A 20,198-nucleotide genomic window follows, 5' to 3' on the forward strand; every position below is an offset into this window, starting at 1 on the left:
CACACATGCTATGCCCTCCATGGTGCTTGCCACTCTCCCTTCTCCCTGTGCAGACATCACCCCCACGGCGCTGCTCATGCACCCCACAACACTACTCACACTCTTGCAGTGCTGGTCAAACCACCTGTGGCCACACACAAATGGCCCTCCATAAATTTCAGCTCCAGGCTCAAGTGGACCTAAATCTGCTACTGTTCAATTAGATCAGACAAAAGCAGGCGGATTACTGCCAGGCCTGTTGAATCTAAACAGTTTAAAAGGTCTCACTGTATGCCGCGATCAAAAGATTCCAAGAGAGATAAGAAAGTTATTGAAATGGATCACTCTGGAAAAACTTTTTATGAAAAAAAGAGACAAAAAAAAAATAATTGGCCAGTAATAAAGTAAAAGGGAAGATTATTGTATTGGATGAAAATACTTAAACGTATTGGATATCTTTTTAATAGCCTCTTGCTTAAAAGCAATTATTTATCTGCATCAGTCCCTAAGGAGGAGGTCTTGATGTATATGTCATCACATGAGAATCACAAATTTAGTGTGAAATCAAACTTTTTTCTGGTAGAGCAATTGAAACCTTTTATTATAAGACTCTAGAAAAATTCAAAGTACTCTGTGAGACCAAAGCACATGCCTGTTCCCTTAATTGTACCTTTAAAAGAACGTTGAGCCTTGAAACATCTTGCAGACTATCCCTCTATTACCATCAAGATGGCCGATAAGGGAGGGGTGTGGTTATCCAGGATACTACTGACTATTTGAAGGAGGCAAAGAGACAGCTATCATATTAATCTTTCTACAAAATCCTCTCATATGATCCTACATTAGTTTCAGAAAAAACTTAGAGATTTGCTGAGTTCTGCTCTCAATGATGGGACAATGTCTAAAGAACAATTTGCCTTCCTCTACCCCTCACACCCAATCATTCCCATCTACTATCACCTCCCCAAAATACACATCCACCAGGCGCTCTATTCTTTCTGGGATTGGGGGTTTGACATCGAATTTATCTTTTATTGATTATTTTTTACAACCACACGCTGCAAGCACTTTATACCAACATTCCACACGTTAAGGGAGTAGATGCTGAGGGTTGGTATCTGAAGCAAGATGGAGGAATCTCTGAAAGACAGCATGAGTTTATTTTATCTTCTACTCCTTTTTATTCTACGTCACAATTCATTTTTGTTTGATCAACGACATTATTTAAAATACTCGGCACGGCAATGGGATCAGGAGATTTGCAAACCTTTTATATGGGGCGTGTGGAGGACGACCTCATCTGGGACGGGGAGTTAGCTGCGAACCTGGTCCTCTATTGTCGCTATATAGATGATTTATTTTTTTGATTGCGAGGGTGATACATCTTCTGTTGAGCACTTTATTAAGTATTTAAACACAAATTATTATGGGCTGTCTTTCACATACACTTGTCATCCTAACCACATGAATTAATTGGATATCTCAGTTATAGAAAATTGCTCACAATTACCTGTGCTCAGTTATCAACAGGTGTTATTTGCACAGTGAATAGTACTTCTAGCCACCCTAGTGTGGGGATAGCTCATTCTGCCTTTGAGAAGGGCGCGGTGAAACGCCTTAAGGAAAAATCTATAATCGTCTGGGATTGCCCTTACCCTTATACAGAGAGCATCTGCACTTTTGGATAACTTTGGAGGCACACCGGTAAAGACTCATCACGCTGCCATTAGAGCACAGCTCTGGGTTGTGGCTGAGGATCATATTCACCGGCACCTAAAACAGCACAGCTGATAACTTCACGTCTACCCTAGCTGCCGGATCAGATGTGAAGTGACCCAGCCCCTCTACAGCTGGCAGGAGCAGTGGTCCCACTGCATTGCCAAAGATATACCCGTTGCAGCAAATACATCTGATACCACGTTTGGTGCTTTTTTCCATGTGCAATTATATTATTCTAATATTCAGTTTGGAGTCAGCTATATACAGACTTTTCGGTCTGATGTGCATCATCAGACCTATAGGACTATTAGATCTGTAACGGTTACACTTTAGCTACTATCTACATTGTGCTGAGTATGGACTGAACTGGATAATTATCTCCAATTTGGACATTTAGTATCTATCTGCAGCTGTTCAAAGTTGGATACATTGCTGCAGCTCAGTAGTGCACACATCAGCTGTTACATTCCAAGTAAAGACTAGAGTTTACTAGTATATTATACTACTACCCAGTACTGTGTTTGAAACGTAATCTATGCTTGGGGAGCACCCTTCATGTGATAATATGTGCAATAGGGTTCTAATTCCCTGTTTTATGTAGACCTCTTGATATTTGTCTTGATTTTATTGCTGGGGATTCTAAGCACACCCTTCAATATATGTGATAAACATTTTATTTGGGATTTCTGTCTATTTGTGGTTGCAGCGCCACTGCCCCATCCCTTTCCTTTACCTACTGTAACACCAACTCTTGTCTGTTTTAGAAGCTTTAGTAAATCTTTCCCCTGAAAATACTGTCTCCTGAATAAGCAGAGTCACTGCCTGTCTTGTGCAACAACTTCCAAGTATACAATAAGGGAAGATTTAGTATGAAACCCAACCACTGCTTCCCTCTGTGGCTGCTATCATCAGAATCACCAATATGCATGGTTCACCTGACCAGCCAAAAAAATCACAATATAACTGTATGCCAGTTCATACTCAGCTGGGTCATAAGTTTGTCGTAGCCAATGCTGGCTCTACAACTTCCCCATAAGTTTATGGAATAATGTTTAACAGTGAAGAATGTTTGTGGCCTATTAAATAGGGAATTCAAAAAAATATTATGAAATTGCGTCAGTAGAACAATTTTTATTAGATTAACCATTCTAAACCATGACACTGGTAGTCTAGACCATAATTGCGCTTTCGTATTAAATGTTTCCATTGACATTAACAAATAAATTCCTTAGGATCTTAACGTTTCTGCCAATAATAATGCCTAAATAACTTTGTTACTATACATACACAATTATGCTGAATAACTTGCTGAATCTCATCTAGAGGAAATAAGGCAGATTTAATGGTAGAAAATGTAAATATAGCAATAACTGCAATTAATCTGGCCAATGAGTTATTATGGGTCTGCCAGGAAAAGCATATCCTTTGCGTATATTACTATGTTCTCTACATGATCACCCATAACACCCCAAGTGGTTTGTGATTTGCAGAGTATGAAATTGTTTTCTGCACAAGCTAACTTAGACTACAGCTATAATAGTTGTATGGATATCAACAAGCCCTTTGCATGTGCTTAAACCCCATCACATCTTTCTCCTTGTAATGTTTCTGTGGCTTTTTTCACAATTTTATTTAATGCGGAGTTCCGCTAACAATGTCTTAGTATGTAGCTATATAAGATTACATTACCATAATATATCCAGTTGATCTCTGAGCTTGATAAATGAGACCACCATAGGAAATGATCTGAGATGCTTCTAGTCATTACCAATGGTAGCTTTATTTGGGATTCCGGAACAAAAATCCTTACATTTTCTGTGCATGGCATAGTGACAGGAGCAAATATTAGTCATTGTATATGTAGATTTCACAAGCAGAACAAATGGGTAATAAAGTGTGCATAAGTGAATGTGACTTGTGTAATGGCATAAATCAGTCACTGCATGGCTCAGCATATGGGTAGAAATAGGCTAATTTTGCAGGGTTTTTTGAGTAACTCTGCAACAGCTTCTCGCTCTACTTAACTGTGTAATCCTACAGTCTTAACAGGCGATAGTGCATACGACTCAAAGTTGTCTTTACAATGGTACTTCAACCATCATATACAGATATTTAACCAGCATTATGCCATTACTTTATAGCTTTTGCTGGTTAGTTATATTTTGAGATGCACTCTTACACACTCGCAATGCATACACTGTAATGCTGGGTGCACACTACTATATATCGGTGGCGGATGTGTACACCCGATCATCCATTCAGATATATCTAGTCTGCTCTGCGGCACAGCCAATGCAGATATATCTGTGCATCTGCATGAGTCTATGGGCAACCCGCCGACTGTCCATGCACTGGCTGCAGGGACCACCGACACTGACCTCACAACTGAGCGGGTACATTCAAGTGCCCTTCCAGTTGTGATATCTGGCCCAACATATTGAGCTTCCAATTGTTAAGTGTGTATAGCGGCCGCAATGTCTTTTAAGTGTGTACCCAGCTTAAGTTACAGTGAAGATGCAAATAACCACTTTTACTATAAGATACATTCATCTCCAGAGTAGTGCAATGACACCCATTTTTCGGGGATTACTCACAAATATTAAGTATCACCCCAATGTATGAAGAAAGGGCCGCAGCAGATATTGGAGATATCTGCTGTTGGTCCCTCTATTTCCGGCAGCAGCTGCAGCCTCCATAGCTTTCTATGGGGAGTTGCAAAGCAGTCAGATTTACCAAACTAGTCAGATTAGGGGTTGCAGTGCTGTCAGACTTACGCAGCTAACGCCAACTGAAGCTTGTGTCAGCCACTGTAGCCAATAAAAAAATTTTAAAAAAGTTTTTGTTTGTTTTTTTCCTTCTCCATATACAGTATAAAATTACCTTGGTATAAATTCATTGGGAAAGTGAGAAACACAAGTGCATGATTTTAAAAATATTTGAATAAATATACACTAGTCTAAAACAAATGTGATTATTCACGATTATTTGTTTCTCAATTTTTTAGCAGAGAATATGAGCATGATGCCCTGCGCAGAAAATTTAACCGTGCAAGGAGTAATAGCTCAGAAGATGAAGAGTATGGATGGGGTGGTCCAGCCACTGACCTGTGAACACCATCAAAGAAACCATCCCCTATACGTCACAACTGAACATTCTCTTGGTTCCCAAATATAGAAAGCTTGTGCGATTTTTTTATTTTTTATATTGAGCCAACGCTGCTTCGAACAAAGGAATATACCAGGCATAATGATTTTTTTTTGTTTTTATTATGTAATAAACTAGCTTTTCTCATTTTTGTCCATTTTTTTTTTAACCAGCTGTGTGCTAATGGAGTTTATGCCCAACAGAAAAACACATTCTTCATTATTACATCCATTCAAATGTGTTTTATTGTAGTTCCTGGAAGTTATCTAATAGGTTATGAGATTACGAAACTGGGATTTCAGCAATTTCGTCATTAAATATAAAAGGGCAATCAAGGATGGTATTACCTAATAACTGAATTCCGCTTTATATTTTGCAGCGAACGTTCTGAAATCTTGCTGGTTCTGTAACCTTGGAATAGATTACATAACTCTCATTGGTGGAGATGTACTAAGCCTTGGAGAGCGATAAAGTAGAGAGAGAAAGTACCATTCAATCAGCTCCTGTTAGTTTACAGTGTTTGAAAAATGAGCTAGGAGCTGATTGGTTGGTGCTTTACCTCCATCCACTTTATCACTCTCCAAGGTTTAGTGTATCTACCCCTCTGACTTTTATTCACCAGAAAGTGACCGTAATAGTAAAACAATGCAATATCTGAATTTATTATATAATGCCATTAGATGTGTCAGCCGAAAACTTGTAAGGATACTGGATTTAAACCTCTATACGCTCCTGCCTATACCTTCTAAATCCTGCCTATACCTTCTAGAATTGACGCTGTTTGCGTACGCAGTCATACAGTAAATAAATGCCTTCAGACTTTGAGAAATGTGTTTCCAACGCACAAAAGTTATTATTCAATATAAAAACAGTAGGTTACACGCTGTGATCTAAAGACAATTTAGCACAAAGAAATCATACAGACCCAAGGTACAGTTATACATACGCACGCGCACTGGGACCAGTTACCGGCATCAACAAGAAACCTCCATCAGCATCAGCAAGAAGACTCCATATTGGAGTCGGTATGCACATTTATACCCTTACAGGGATAAGCAACACAATAGGCAAGTTTGACATGGTTCCATTGGTTCCCAGTCACGGTGCTTCGGTTACGGAACATTTAACAGGTTGATTAAAATGCACACAGGTCAGCCTCCGACAGCCTTTTTTCTCCTTTTTCCCGCCGCATGCAAATCTAAGCTGCTAATATTACAAAGTACATTTTAGTGTTTTAACTCTCTACAGTCCATAAGTTGAGAATGCATGTTGCGATCTTCTCACCGATGATACCGGAAAGCTGTTGAGAGAGAGAGAGTAGATCAGTACAAAACCAAACACTGTTTGCTTATCATGTACTAAACCTTAGATATCAAAAAGTCTTTATTTCACAACATTAGTAATAAATGAATAACCCTTGAATATTACACCTTGAAACTATGGAACCTTTTATGTGAGTGTGCAGTGTGTAAGTATTTGGGTTTTGGCGAAAAAACACTAGTTAGATTTATGTAGCGAGGACTTTTAACTTAGGGAAGATGCATACGCATGAAGCTAATAAACAGCAGCCGTATGCGGGGTATTATGCATTCGCTAATGTGCGTATTTTTAATGTGAAATATGTGCTCGCATGATGCTAATAATAATAGCATCGCCGTATGTACTTAAGTGTGAGTTTCTCTAAAATGGCGCTGGGCAGTCATTCGCAAGATGGCGTCGTGCAGATCTCATTTTCTAAAATGGTGTCTTGTGGCCATTCACAAGATGGCGTCGTTCCAATCTAATTTTTAAACCGATTCTGTCTCAGCCAATTATCCAGCTTCGACAGTCCACCCTTTGATAGCAACCAACATGCTATCATATACTGATCTTACATTTAATTTAGGCTTACATTTTGACATATCATTTTGATGTTATATTATGGGATGGCTCAAGGTGGTTCTTAATCCATCAATAATGGGTCTCTAAGAGGGGACATAAAACTACCCTTATACGCACACTGCGGATCCTGGAGGATCATGGGAAAGGTGTGGGGATGCACCTATCCTATAAAGGAAGTCTTGAGGGGGATTAGGGACTTACATTATTTGAGGTGTTTTAAAATAACATTTTAATAATAATACATTTTATGCATGTCTAATATAATACATTATATGATGGTATTTACCTCAGTATTCATATTGTCATTGCTAACCACCATCATAATTTCGTTTCTCCGGTTTACCTTATCTTTACATTTTCTACACTTCAACACACACCTGACATATGCCAATTACTATGATGACAACCAGTATGAGGATCAAGAGTTTACCTATGCTTGCGATAATTTCCTGGACCCACTCTCCTAGACCTGAGAACCATTTCCTTGGGTTCAACCATGAAACCCATTTCTCTACCTTCTCCTCCACTTCAGCCACTGAAGCATTATGGTTCTTTTGAAATTCCCATTTTAGCTGCAGAATTTCATCCATCTTCCAGTCTATCACCTCCTTGGGGTCACTGGTATCATTTGTGACATAAGTGCAACACTTCACTCCAAATTACACAGTACCCTCCAGTGACAGCTGTTAAGTAATTTAACACTAGTCTGTGTCGCATCAGTTCTTTCTTGTATGCTTGCAATTCCCTACCTGTATACCTGAAGGTGTCATCATACATCTCGGTGATATATCCAAGATCTTGCTAAATTGATAGATAATATCTAAAATTTAGTGTACCCCGAGCGATCCTGGTGAGATCCAGTGCTACTAAAACTTGAAAGCCAGTTGTCTCACTAATTAACTGTGTGGCTTTATGCACGTCACCAGGTATCATACTACTTTTGCCTCTGTGTTCATACTGCATGTGAAGATATGGTGATGGTGTGTTTTTATGAATACCAAGCATTTCAACATGTGTGAGGGTCATATCTTTTAACAGTTACAGTACTAAGATTGGTCAGACACTCCCCTGATTGGCATAGCACTCCTCTTGACTCTACTCCATCAGTACTGCCATCAGCTCCGATCTCCTCTATCGGTCCCCCGTCACAGAAACCAGGTATCCCTGAACAAACCAGGATGATGGAAACTCTGGAAGAGAATATGAAAATGAACACAGCAGAGCAGTCTATTGCCGCAGCACGGACCTGCAAATTTCTTTAGCTCCGGTATCTCACTACAACCTTTTAATTGTCCCAGAACAAGCTCGTGATCGACAAGTCCACGTTATCAGCCTTGTCTCCACATTATTTCTCTACTGGTTGGTTGACCTTTTTGCATTGAGTGGAATGGACCAAGGTATCTCTCTCGGCCATCTTCAAAGATGTGGTACTCATCAGCAACACCTGGTACGGACCTGCCCAATGATCAAACAACCTGAGCGTAAAAAAATTTGGGTCATAACAAATTCTCCAGGTTTGACATCATGACAGTTTGCATCAAACATGTTAGAAAATAACATTTTCAATTTCAGTTCTTACTCATCTTCGTGAGACACTGCACAGTAACCTCATTATCATATTTTCACATGAGGCTGCCTGTCAAACACTATCTCAAAGGGGAAACAAAGAAAGAAAAAGGGACTTCATACATGAGGCACACCCCAGACAAAGAGTATAGAAGAAATTGGTGTAAATTGCTGAATGAGTGAAATAAAACAAATACTTTTATTAAATAATTCTAAAAATAGAAAACTAACACTAAACCAAAACACAAAATATCAATTGACGTACTACGTAACTACATAGCAAAATGACGAAAACAGTTATCGAATGGTTCAGAGTTGGTGACACTGTAAGTCTACTACCATTGGTATGTAGATAGAGTCTAAGAATAGGTATTGATTTACATCAAAACAATGATTTAATGAGAAGAGATATATATATATATTAGAATAATATCTAAAATAATCAAATACCTTTTAGAGACCCTCTGTAGTATTAATCGCAGAGACCATATAGCAGTAATTCAGTAGACTATTAAGGTGCCACACCTGGCAATAAGGCTAACAAAAAATAAAGTATACATATATTGTATATAGTGTGTTTAGAGAGGATAAATCCTCATCACTAGGCGAAAATAAGACAAAGACTAAACATACATAACCAGACAAAATGACATGTATAACATAGTTAAAAAGCTGCACATCCCACCCCAAAATTGGACCAGAGAAAATGCTGGAGTATAATAAAGAGGCGTCCCTCTATTCAATATAGGAGAGTGTATGATGATCAAACAGGATAAATATCTAAATAGATATGAAAGACAGGATAAGTGCTCTTACTGGCCAGACTCTGCTGTTCCACGTCATGAGATTCAGAGGACGAGGAATGAGTATCACTGTCTCATGGCACTCATAGAAACAGTGCAGCCTGCTTCTGCTGTTAGTGCCACATCCAATGTAGCATCCCTGTTGCTCAAAGCAGCGCAGGAATCCACATAGCGGGCATCTAATGAGAGAGCAGGGAAAAAAGATAAAGATAGTACCTGACAAAAACACTCTCCAAGGGGTGTAGGGTGAAGGGGTCCTCAGTGCGCACTGGGAACCCCCAGCTGGTGAGCCTCATGACGTGGAACAGCAGAGTCTGGCCAGTAAGAGCACTTATCCTGTTACCTTGATTAATTTTGTCTGTTAAGGGAACATCTCCATCCAATACACAATCTGTGATAAATTTTGTCACGTCGATATTGCTTTGCTAGTTGGTTTGTGAGAACTACCCAAATATCTCAAAAATCTTTGACATTTGGCTAATTCCTTTTTGGGATCAGGGAAATCATTCATTATGGAATTTAGCTCTGCTCTTGTCCAAAGACAATGCATTGCATCTTCCCTTGTGGGCACTACTCCGTTCGCATCTGCATTCCCATTCAGAACAGTTATTGTCCGGATGGGATGCAGACCGGCCGCACTGCTACTTTTGACCTTATTACCTGGCTGGAGGTTTAGCTTGTTACTGCTACGTATAGCATTAACAACTTCCTGTACTATTACTGATGGAGATGGCGGCACCACTTGTGATTGTTGTGGTGGAGCATCTAACATGTGTACAGCATGGGAAATGGCAGACATAACAATAGGCTCATCATCCACATCATAAACGTTTTCCTTATGGTTACTTAAGAGAGGGTACAAATTACTTGTTACATTTTTGTGGGTTTTTTCAATAACTGTACCTGCACCCCCATCAGCATAGGGCGGCGGTGGTGTGCGTGAACCACTGACAATACCTTCCACAACGCTACCTTGCTGCACATGCGCGCCATTTTGTGGCTTGCACGCATTGCAATTTAGCACCGTGGATGTACTTTCTGGTAATGCGTTCGCAACGCTAGTTTGCGTCGCGTGCACACCTTTAAGCCACACCTCCCCTTCATGCTGCCACAATTTTAAACATTCGTTATATTTTATCTTTTTCACTCGAGAACGCACCAAACAGATGTGAGCTCGGACATTGTTCAATATCTCCTTATCAAAGCTACCAATTTTAGGAAACGGCCTAACACTCTTCCTCGTCAATTAAACCATAAATCGCAATACCTGGTTGCATTGGCACCGTACTTAATATGCATAATATGTCGTGCCGACCCAAGCGGCACTTCCAACAGCAGCAAATCATTTAACATCTCTACCGTTTGTTTGGCCCCCATCCTGGGAGAACCCTAAGTTTTTCAATAAAGATTTAAACTGGTGAAAGACAGTCTAGATACTCTCACTTACCTATGGAAGTTATTTCTAGATGCTCCCACTCACCTATAGAAGAAATTTCTAGATGCTCCCACTCACCTATGGAAGTTATTTCTAGATGCTCCCACTCACCTATTATCTCTCAGTTTACAATCACAAGTTTCCAGTGTGGCTCAATTACAATGCTCAAGTAACCCAACCTAATTACTAAACACTGCAATCACACTGAGAGCCGGTCCCTACAACAAAGACAACATGTACACCTGCTAATGTGTATAGAACGGTAGCTACTACTGAGCAGCTAGGCTAACTCCTGCACCTAGCCCTTAAGGATCATACAATACCCTTAACATTTAGGACCCGTGTTACACCCTAAACAAATACTCACAGTTACACACTTATTTCCTGCGCAGAAAAACACACGTTAACCCAGTTATTGGCAACAATTGATAATGTAATCTCAATGGCATTTTTTAAAACATGAGGCAGCAAGACCGGAAATACGTATATGCTATTGTGCGACTAGTCGCATACACAATAATGCGACTACTACACAACCGTATTATGACTCTTAAGTTATATTACAACTTAGCTGCGTATCAAACATGCAACTTCGCTGCATATGCAATAATACAACTCAGCTGCATACGCAAGAATGTGACACCCCCTTTTTAACACACAAAATAAAACAGAAAAACAACCTATCGACGAAGGAAAACAAACTTTTTCCTCCCCCGTCCCTGGATTCTTAATCAGCGCTCCTAAAGTCACTGTAACCGGTAGTGCACTCTCAGCAACAACGGTGGTAACAGATTCCGAACGCACAATGCATTCTCCTGCCAGGAGACTCCACCCTTTTGCTGTGAGTTCGATACCGAGTGTTACAGACCGGTTGCGAGATTAACCTGCGAGCCCCCAACTAAGGATACTAGATTTAAACCTCTATACGCTCCTGCCTGTACCTTCTAAATCCTGCCTATACCTTCTAGAATTAATGCTGTTTGCGTACGCAGTCATACAGTAAATAAATGCCTTCAGACTTTGAGAAATGTGTTTCCAACGCACAAAAGTTATTATTCAACATAAAAACAGTAGGTTACATGCTGTGATCTAAAGACAATTTAGCACAAATAAATCATACAGACATACGCACGCGCACTGTTACCAGTTACCGGCATCAACAAGAAACCTCCATCATCAGCAAGAAGACTCCAGATTGGAGTTGGTACGCACATTTATACCCTTAAAGGGATAAGCAACACAATAGGCAAGTTTGGCATGGTTCCATTGGTTCCCAGTCACGGTGCTTCTGTTACAGGACATTTTACAGGTTGATTCTCCTTTTTCCCGCCGCATTCAAATCTAAGCTGCTAACATTACAAAGTACATTTTAGTGTTTTAACCCTCTACAGTCCATAAGTTGAGAATGCATGCTGGGATCTTCTCACCGATGATACCAGAAAGCTTTTGAGACCAGAGTAGATCAGTACAACACCAAACACGGGCCCTGATTCAGAGCCGGACGCTCTGACCAGAGCCCACCTCCATAAATATGGAGCGTCCTCCTGGACGCTCGTATAGCTGTGGGTCACCACCCACAGCCTATACAAGCGTGCAGGATGATGGTCGCGATGGTCTTGACCATCGCCAGTGCGAGCAGAAGCCTGCGGTTGAGTTTCTCAACCGCAAGGCCAGGAGTGATTTTGGCTCTATCAGAGCCAAAATCACTCCCACTGACATCACTAGTGTGATGTCAGTGGGAGTGATTTGATTGACAGCACCAAAGGGGGCGTGCTGTCAATCAACATCGACAGCACGCCCCCTTTGATCAGACACTACGAGCGAAGGAAAGTCCTTCGCTCGTCGCGTCTCGCGCATGCGCATGATGGAGCTCCCTCCGTCGTGCGCATGCGCAGTGCAGACCATCGACCCACTTGCGAGCGGACAGCCGCTCACGAGTGGGTCTGAATCAGGCCCACGGTTTGCTTATCATGGACTAAACCTTAGATATCAAAAAGTCTTTATTTCACAACATCAGTAATAAATGAATAACCCTTGAATATTACACCTTGAAACTATGGAACCTTCTATGTGAGTGTGCAGTGTGTAAGTATTTGGGGTTTGGGAAAGAACGCTAGTTAGATTTATGTAGCGAGGACTTTTAACTTAGGGAAGATGCATACTCATGAAGCTAATAAACAGCGTCTGCACGCGGGGTATTATGTATTCGCTAATGTGCGTATTTTTAATGTGTGTATGGGGTATGGTGAAATATGCGATCGCATGATGCTAATAATAGCATCGCCGTATGTACTTAAGTGTGAGTTTCTCTCAAATGGCGCTGGGCGGCCAGCCATTCGCAAGATGGCGTCGTGCAGATCTCATTTTCTAAAATGGTGACTTGTGGCCATTCGCAAGATGGCGTCATTCCAATCTAATTTTTAAACTGATTCTGTCTCAGCCAATTATCCAGCTTCAACACTTGGCTGAGGAGTATAGGTGGAACAGAGAAGCCCTGGCAAAAGTGTAAGTATGTAGCATCCCGCAGGGCCTCTGGCTAGGGGGAAAGACACACAAGTAAAGTAAAAAGGAGAGTTATGGTAAAAAAAAAAAAAACTTACCTTTGTTAACTCTTTCTTCAATGTCCACAGGGAGACATTGGGGTGTAGGTAGGACCTGGAGGACCGGACAGCAAAGCTTTTCAATCCCAGGATGCTCCGGTCCTTCCCCCTATACCCTGCCCACAGCCTGATGGCAAGTTTTGTAAACAAGGCAGGAGAGGAGAGAAGGAAGACTGGTACACTGAAGAATCTCACACTCACAGAGAAGGAAACAAGTGACCAAGGGAAGAAACCCACAGAAGCCAGGTGCGACCCTATGGAATTCAAAGAAAGAGAGTTAACAAAGGTAAGTATTACTATAACTCTACTTTTCTTCTTCAGGATCCAAAGGGCTCCACAGGGAGACATTTGGGTGTCCCAAAGCAGTTGTTCAAGGGCGGGAATGCTCCTGAGCTGATAGGAGAACACTACGCCCGAAGGAAGCATCCTGAGAGGCAAATGTATCAAAGGCATAAAACCTAACAATGGTGTGGACAGTAGACCAGGAGTCTGCCTTGCATAGCTGTTCAGCTGAGGCGTCTGGCTGCTCATGAGGGACTCACAGTGCAAGTAGAATGAGCAGATACTGTAGCCGGTACAGGAAGTCTGCGTGTAAGCCTGTGAGATAGTCATGCGAATCCTTCTGGCCAGAGTCTGTTTGTTAGCTGGCCATCCCTTCTTGTGGAATCCATATAGGACAAAGAGGGAGTCAGATTTCCTGATGGAAGTAGTACGGTCCACATAGATCTTCAGAGCACGGACCACATCCAAAGAGGTCTCAACTGCCGAGAGGTCTGGTGATTTAAAGGCTGGAACCACAATTTCCTCATTCAGGTGGAAGCGAAAAACCACCTTGGGAAGGAAGCCTGGGTATGTTCAAAGAACAGCCCTATGCTGATGAAATATTAAAAAATGAGAGCGCCATGAAAGTGCCCCTAAATCTGATATCCTATGGGCAGATGCTATAGCCAGAAAAGAGTCTAAGCAGGGAGCCATTTGACATCCACGGATTCCAGAGGTTTGAATGGAGGTTCCTGAAGTGCTCAGAGGACCACTAACAAATCCCATGGAGTCACAGGAGGGAGAAAGGGAGGTTTTATATGTAGAACACCTTGCATGAAGGTGTGACCATCCGGTATATGTCTGGTTTCAGAGCAGAATTGATCAAAGCAGAGCCCTGCACTTTCAGAGATGCTAGTCTGTGGCCTAGATCCAGTCCAGCCTGAAGGCAAGAATTCTAGAAACTTTAAAGACTTGGTCATAGTTTCTTGGAGCACACCATTGGAAATATGGTGATAAATTCAGGCCGGTTTATGTGCTGTGAGCATGGTCTGGACCACAGAGCCGGAAAATCGCTTAGCCATTAGGAGGGATGTCTCAAGAGCCAAGCCGCTAAAGACAGACTGGCTAGGTATGGATGTAGACATGGACCCTGAGACAACGGGTCTACTCATAGAGGAAGTTGAAGACGGACGTCTATGGAGGGACTGTGAAGATCGGAGTGCCAATGGCAACTGGGCCCAGCCGGAGCTATTAAAAGGACTTTGCCCCCCTCCTGTCTGAACTTTTGAATCACTCGAGGAAGCAGGGATATTGGAGGGAAGAGATATGCCAAATCGAAGTTCCATTTCACCGACAAGGCGTCTATGAAAGCCGCGTCAGGATCCCTTGTCCTGGCTCCATAAACTGGAAGTTTGTTGTTGTGTCTTGTCCCATGAGATCCACTTCCGGAAGACCCCATTTGTCCACCAGAAGCTGAACGACTTCTGGATGTAAAGACCATTCTCCTGCATGCACGTCGTGGTGGCTGAGGAAGTCCACTTCCCAATTGAGTATCCCCGAGATGAACACTGCGGAGATTGCGTTCGGCCCATGTGAGAATGCAGGACACTTTTGTCATTGCTAACTGACTTAGAGTGCCCCCTTGGTGATTGAGGTAGGTCACAGTCGTGGCGTTGTCGGACTGTACTTGTACCGGCCTGCTTTTCAGAATGTTCTGAGCCAGAGTGAGAGCTCTGTAGATGGCTCAAAGTTCCAAGATGTTGATTGGGAACACTGCCTTGACTGGGAACCATCGACTTTGGAAGGAGGGACAACCCTTGTTCAAATGGGTTGTCTTTAGCCTCCAGGCTACAGACAGGCGAACCTCTGGGGAGAAGCTCATCTGTGATCTGACCAGATGGGGTAGCCCAATCCACCTGGAGAGGATCAGGTGTTGTAGAGGTCTGGAGTGAAACTGGGCAAATGCCACTATGTCGAAGGTGGACACCATTGATCCCAAAGCCTGCATTGCAGAGTGAATTGATACTCAGCGATTGTGGAGTAGTCTGTGCTGTATTGCTGAAATCTTGTCTGCAGTTAGGAAGCTTCTATGAACTTGAGAGACCAGGAGGACTCCCAAATGCACCATCCTTTGAGAAGGGGTCAGGGAAGACTTTTTCCAGTTGATCAGCCAACTGTGCATTTGTAGAAAAGCAATGGTTATCTGCAGATGGCGGTGAAGAGTCTGTGGGGAGCTGGCGAAGAGCAAGAGATCGTCCAAGTATGGGAACAGTCTGATCCCTTGACGATGGAGAGGCCCACCATAATTGCCATGGTCTTGGTAAAGACCCGAGGGGCTGTTGAAAGGTTGAACGGCAGAGCCCGAAATTGGTAATGTTGCTGTAGTATAGAAAACTTGAGATATTGTTGATGAGAAGGCACTATAGGTACATGATGGTAAGAGTCCTGAATGTCTAGAGATATAACAAAAAAAAATGGGCACCATAGCTAGGATAATAGAGGAGGGTTTACATATGAAACCTGGGCACCCTAATAAACTTGTTCAGAGATTTGAGGTTAGGCTGATGAGACCCATTGGGCTTCAGAACTAAGAAAAGGGTAGAATAATAACCCTTGCCTCGTTGAGAGGAGGGGACCTGAATTATTACTCCTGAATTCAGTAAGGACTGAATAACTTTCTGGAGCAGCAGGGCCTTGGTTGGGTCCAATGGAGGTCCTCTGCAAAAGAATTGCTGGGTGGGTCACCTCTGAAACCAGAGGGTGTATCCGTGGGAGACCACTGCCCTTACCCAGACATCTGATTTGGTTTGATGCCACAACTGTGTGAATTGAAGAAGTCTGCCTCCTACCCTGGGAGCCCCCAGGGAGAGGTCCACCCCGTCAGCCTGTAGACTTGTCCTCAGACTTGGCAGGTAGATGTCTAGTAGCTCAGGCTTGGAGGCCCTTGGCTGATGCCTGCTGCCGTGGTAAGGACTGACCCTTAGCTTTTCCTTGAGGGTGAAAGTATGACGTCCGAGGTTTTGTATTATAGGCAGGGGGCAGGAACACCATCTTGGAGCTGCCAAAGTAGTCACAATTTTATCTAATTCTGGACCAAATAGGATATCTCCAGAATAAGGCAAAGACTCCAGAGCCTCTTTGAGTTTCAATCTGCTTTCCAGGACCGTAGCCAAACAATACGGCGAGCCACTGCTGAAAAGGCAGATATCCTGGAAGCCAGGAGAGCCATATCCATAGCTGCATCTCTAACGTGAGATATGTAGGATAATTGTTCCCTTGAAGCATCAGGGGGAAATGTCTCTTCTAGGGCCTCTGCCCAACTCTCAATAGATTTTTTGCCACCCAGGCCGTAGCCCTAGCAGCTAAATAATGGCTCCTGTAAGGAAGTACAAGGATTTGTGACAAGCTTCTATACGCCTATTTGTAGTCTCCTTCAAGGAGGTTGCAGTATGGATGGCATTCTTAACCAGACCTGTTACATGAAAATCCACTGCTGGGGCGAACTTCCCATTTAGTGCAATCAGTAGCTGGAAGAGGGTAAAAGGAACTTAAATGTTTTGGAATTTGAAACCTTTTACTGGGCATATTCCATGCTTTGCTCATGTGATCAGATAGCTGGTCAGAGTAGGGAAACTCTGGTAAAACTACCTTTTGTCATTTAAAAAGTGGTTGTTTTTTCTTAGGAGCAGGTTCTTCCTCTTCTATTTGTAAAATAGATTTTACAGCTCTCACAAGAATAGGTATATTTAATTTAGAGGGTGGCCCCTCGTCTCCTGAGATGCAGTCGGAGTGAGAGGTCTGAAGCTTCTGCACTCCCCAGATTATATATCAGAATCCGATAACTGGGTGGACTGGGAAGATAACACAGCACGCTTAGTAGGCTTTTCCTTTCTGAAAAGCTGTAGAGGTATTAGACAAACTCTGTACCGAAGAAGACAGTAGGTTTATACATGGGGGAGGCAAAAGATTTGCAGGGAGTACCTGCTGTGGCCATCCCACATGGAGAGCTACCACGGGGACTGATAAGTGTTCCGCAATCTTTGCCAGCACCTGTGAAAAGGCAGCCCAAGGTGGGTCCTGAGAGGGAGACACTGGGGATGTGTAACAATTAGTACTAAGATTATCCTGAATGATGTCCTCTGGGGCTAAACCCACTGAGCAGGACTTACAAGATACCAGAGTAGGAGCAACAGCATCAGCCTGCTTGTTGTTCTTTCCTCTATCTGACATCAGCACAAGAATAATAAAATATACAGTATGATACAGTGCAGTGTGCACCCTGCAGTATGTATAATATGGCACAGTGTAGTGTACAATAGTGCTATATAGTATGCGACAGCCCTCACAATTATATATGAGATGTGAAGTACAATGAACCCCCTATACCTTAGTATGTCGGGGTATAGTAGAATAAAGGGAAAGGTAGAAGCTGACAGTATAGAAAGTAGAGATCAGCTCTAGCACAAGTCACATACAAACGCAGAAAAAAAACACTATCTATCTGCAATTGGCACTACAATCAACTACACAGACCCCAATGGCTGGTAGACTATAGCGCTGTATAACCTGGCCCGTGGGAGAGGTATACAGGGAGACTGGACCCAGCGTTTCCCAGAGATCTATGAAGCAGAAAAAGGCTGCCATTCATCTCTGAGTGGGAGGAGGGTGAGGGAGGAGCAGCTCAGGGAATAGCTAGACCGCAGTGGAATGGCGCACTGAGCTGGGGGATTGGCTGCAGGGAGAGCGCCTTCTCCCCGTGCTGACGTTAACCATCAGGTCCCTTGGCCTCTAAAAATGCACAGGACCAGTATATTAATGCCCTGGTGGTCTAGTGGAGTCTTGGGCGCACCAGTGTCCACATCATTGCCTCCGGTCTGTCTCCTTAGACCGGAGGTTAGACTGCGTAAAGACCTTACCTGTCCTCTGGATTCCGGGCTGCAGTCTGGGGTCCGGGAAGCCTGCTAGCTAGTCCCCCTCAGAACCCTACCGGGTGTACCTAGCCGCGGCTTGGGGTAACAGCGCCGTGGAGGAGTGATGGAGGAGCAGCACAGACGTCCAAGGGACTGTGTAGCTGCTGCTCAGTAGTAAAAACAACAATAAAAAAATCATAAAAATGAGCCTGGGCTGCTTGAAGCAGCCCCACTGTTAAAAATGGTGATCCAGCTCCTGCCAGACATCAACAAAACTGCGTTGCCCTCTGTGGGTGGGGTATAGGAGGAAGGACTGTAGCATCCTGGGATTGAAAAGCTTTGGTGTTGGTGTCCGGTCCTCCAGATCCCACCTACTCTGATTTCTTGAGTAGGTTAAATTTGGTATAAGAAATTCACTAAAAAACATATTCTTTACTACGAATTTATTAAAATAAAATTATATAAAAATATTGTGCAAACAGGCATGTTAGTATAGTCATTTGCAGGTATAACATATCCAAACTAAATATCACAACTGTGTCTAAATACAGACTACTATAGTTGCTAAGGAGCGACTGTATTCTATTTATAGTCTTGGTATATATAATGCTAATGACTTATATTAATGCTATATATAGTATGCATTCAGTATCCCAGCGGTCGGGATAGGTCAAGTTTAGGGATTAGGCAGTAGGGGGAGGGCAAGGGTGTGGGGAGCATGCCAGGGCGAATTGCAGAAGTCTTGAAAAAGAAGGGTCAACACTGCAAATATAGACTCTTTGCATAAACTTAATGTAATTGTCAATAAAAGCCTTTGACACCTATGAAATGCTTGTAACTTTACTTCAGTATACCATAGTAACATCTGACAAATAGGTCTAAAAGCACTGAAGCAGCAAACTTTGTGAAAACCAATACTTGTGTCATTCTCAAAACTTTTGGCCATGGCTGTATACACACACAGTCATAGCTGTTCTCCGTACATTTACACCAGCTTATCCTTTGTGCATATCTAGCTGCGTACACACACACTAATCTGCAATTCATTTGACACATCATTCCTATACATTACCTAGGGGTAAACTCCCCTTCAGCCACAGTCGTATGATACTGAAACACCTGTAGATAAATGAGCTCTGCTACAAAGAATGCGTAGTGCAAAAACACGCAAGATCTATCCTGCAAAACTGATTGTATTCAGCTCTACAGAATGGGAAGACAGAGAGGACTGGCGCAGAGTTTAGGGATTCCAATCCCAAAACCATTTTGGAACCAGTCCGAGGACAACAGGATTAATCTAGTGATTAAAAACACATAGGTGTCATAAGAGAAGCAAAGATGACTTTTAATCTGGATCTAAGTAGTATGGAGCTGTCCCTACTGTGATACATATTTGCAGCTCAATCTGTTCCATTGTGTGAGCCCAACTCACTACTGTTGCTGTGTGCTTCCTGCTGTACTACTGCTATGCATTCACTCCCCTCCCCTTTTGTCTGTTGTTACCTGTGCCTTGGTTGTTGCTTTTGCAACTGCAACTTGGCTACAGTCTATTTATATATACAAGATCAGGAATAAAGAGGCTTCAGAATCACTGTAATACTGGCAGCCAGTGTGGAAGAGGTTTCCATGACAACTTGCCTCACGTCACCTGCTATCACTGCAACAGCTGCAGTATCCGTGAATAACACACCACAAGCTTGCATTAGTGAGTGACTGACTCAGTATCAGTCTGACCTATGGAATCCCTTAACACTGATGACTTAATGTTTATAATACCAGGTATGTCAGGACCCAAAAAAATATTGGAATACCTAGTAGAGACAGAGCTCACAAGCCCAATATGGCCTTTACAGTTTGGGTTTATTCTGAGAAAAGGAGGAACTATTCCTCCTATATTGTA

General features: G+C 42.6%; 1 protein-coding gene across 2 annotated transcripts in view; it reads left to right on the top strand.

The window, feature by feature from the left end:
• The window catches only part of TJP3 (tight junction protein 3), a 75,997-nt gene extending 71,008 nt beyond the window's left edge, over positions 1-4,989 (top strand). For both annotated transcript variants that reach the window (XM_088452971.1, XM_088452970.1), the window contains exon 21: positions 4,703-4,989. In XM_088452971.1, coding sequence (XP_088309097.1) covers positions 4,703-4,808 — 106 coding nt within the window. In that variant the 3' untranslated portion in view covers positions 4,809-4,989. The remainder of the gene's footprint in view (positions 1-4,702) is intronic.
• Positions 4,990-20,198: the final 15,209 nt, after the last annotated feature.

Source organism: Taudactylus pleione, unplaced genomic scaffold (assembly GCF_031769625.1).
Source record: "Taudactylus pleione unplaced genomic scaffold, aTauple2 ptg000560l, whole genome shotgun sequence".
Classification (NCBI taxonomy): domain Eukaryota; kingdom Metazoa; phylum Chordata; class Amphibia; order Anura; family Myobatrachidae; genus Taudactylus; species Taudactylus pleione.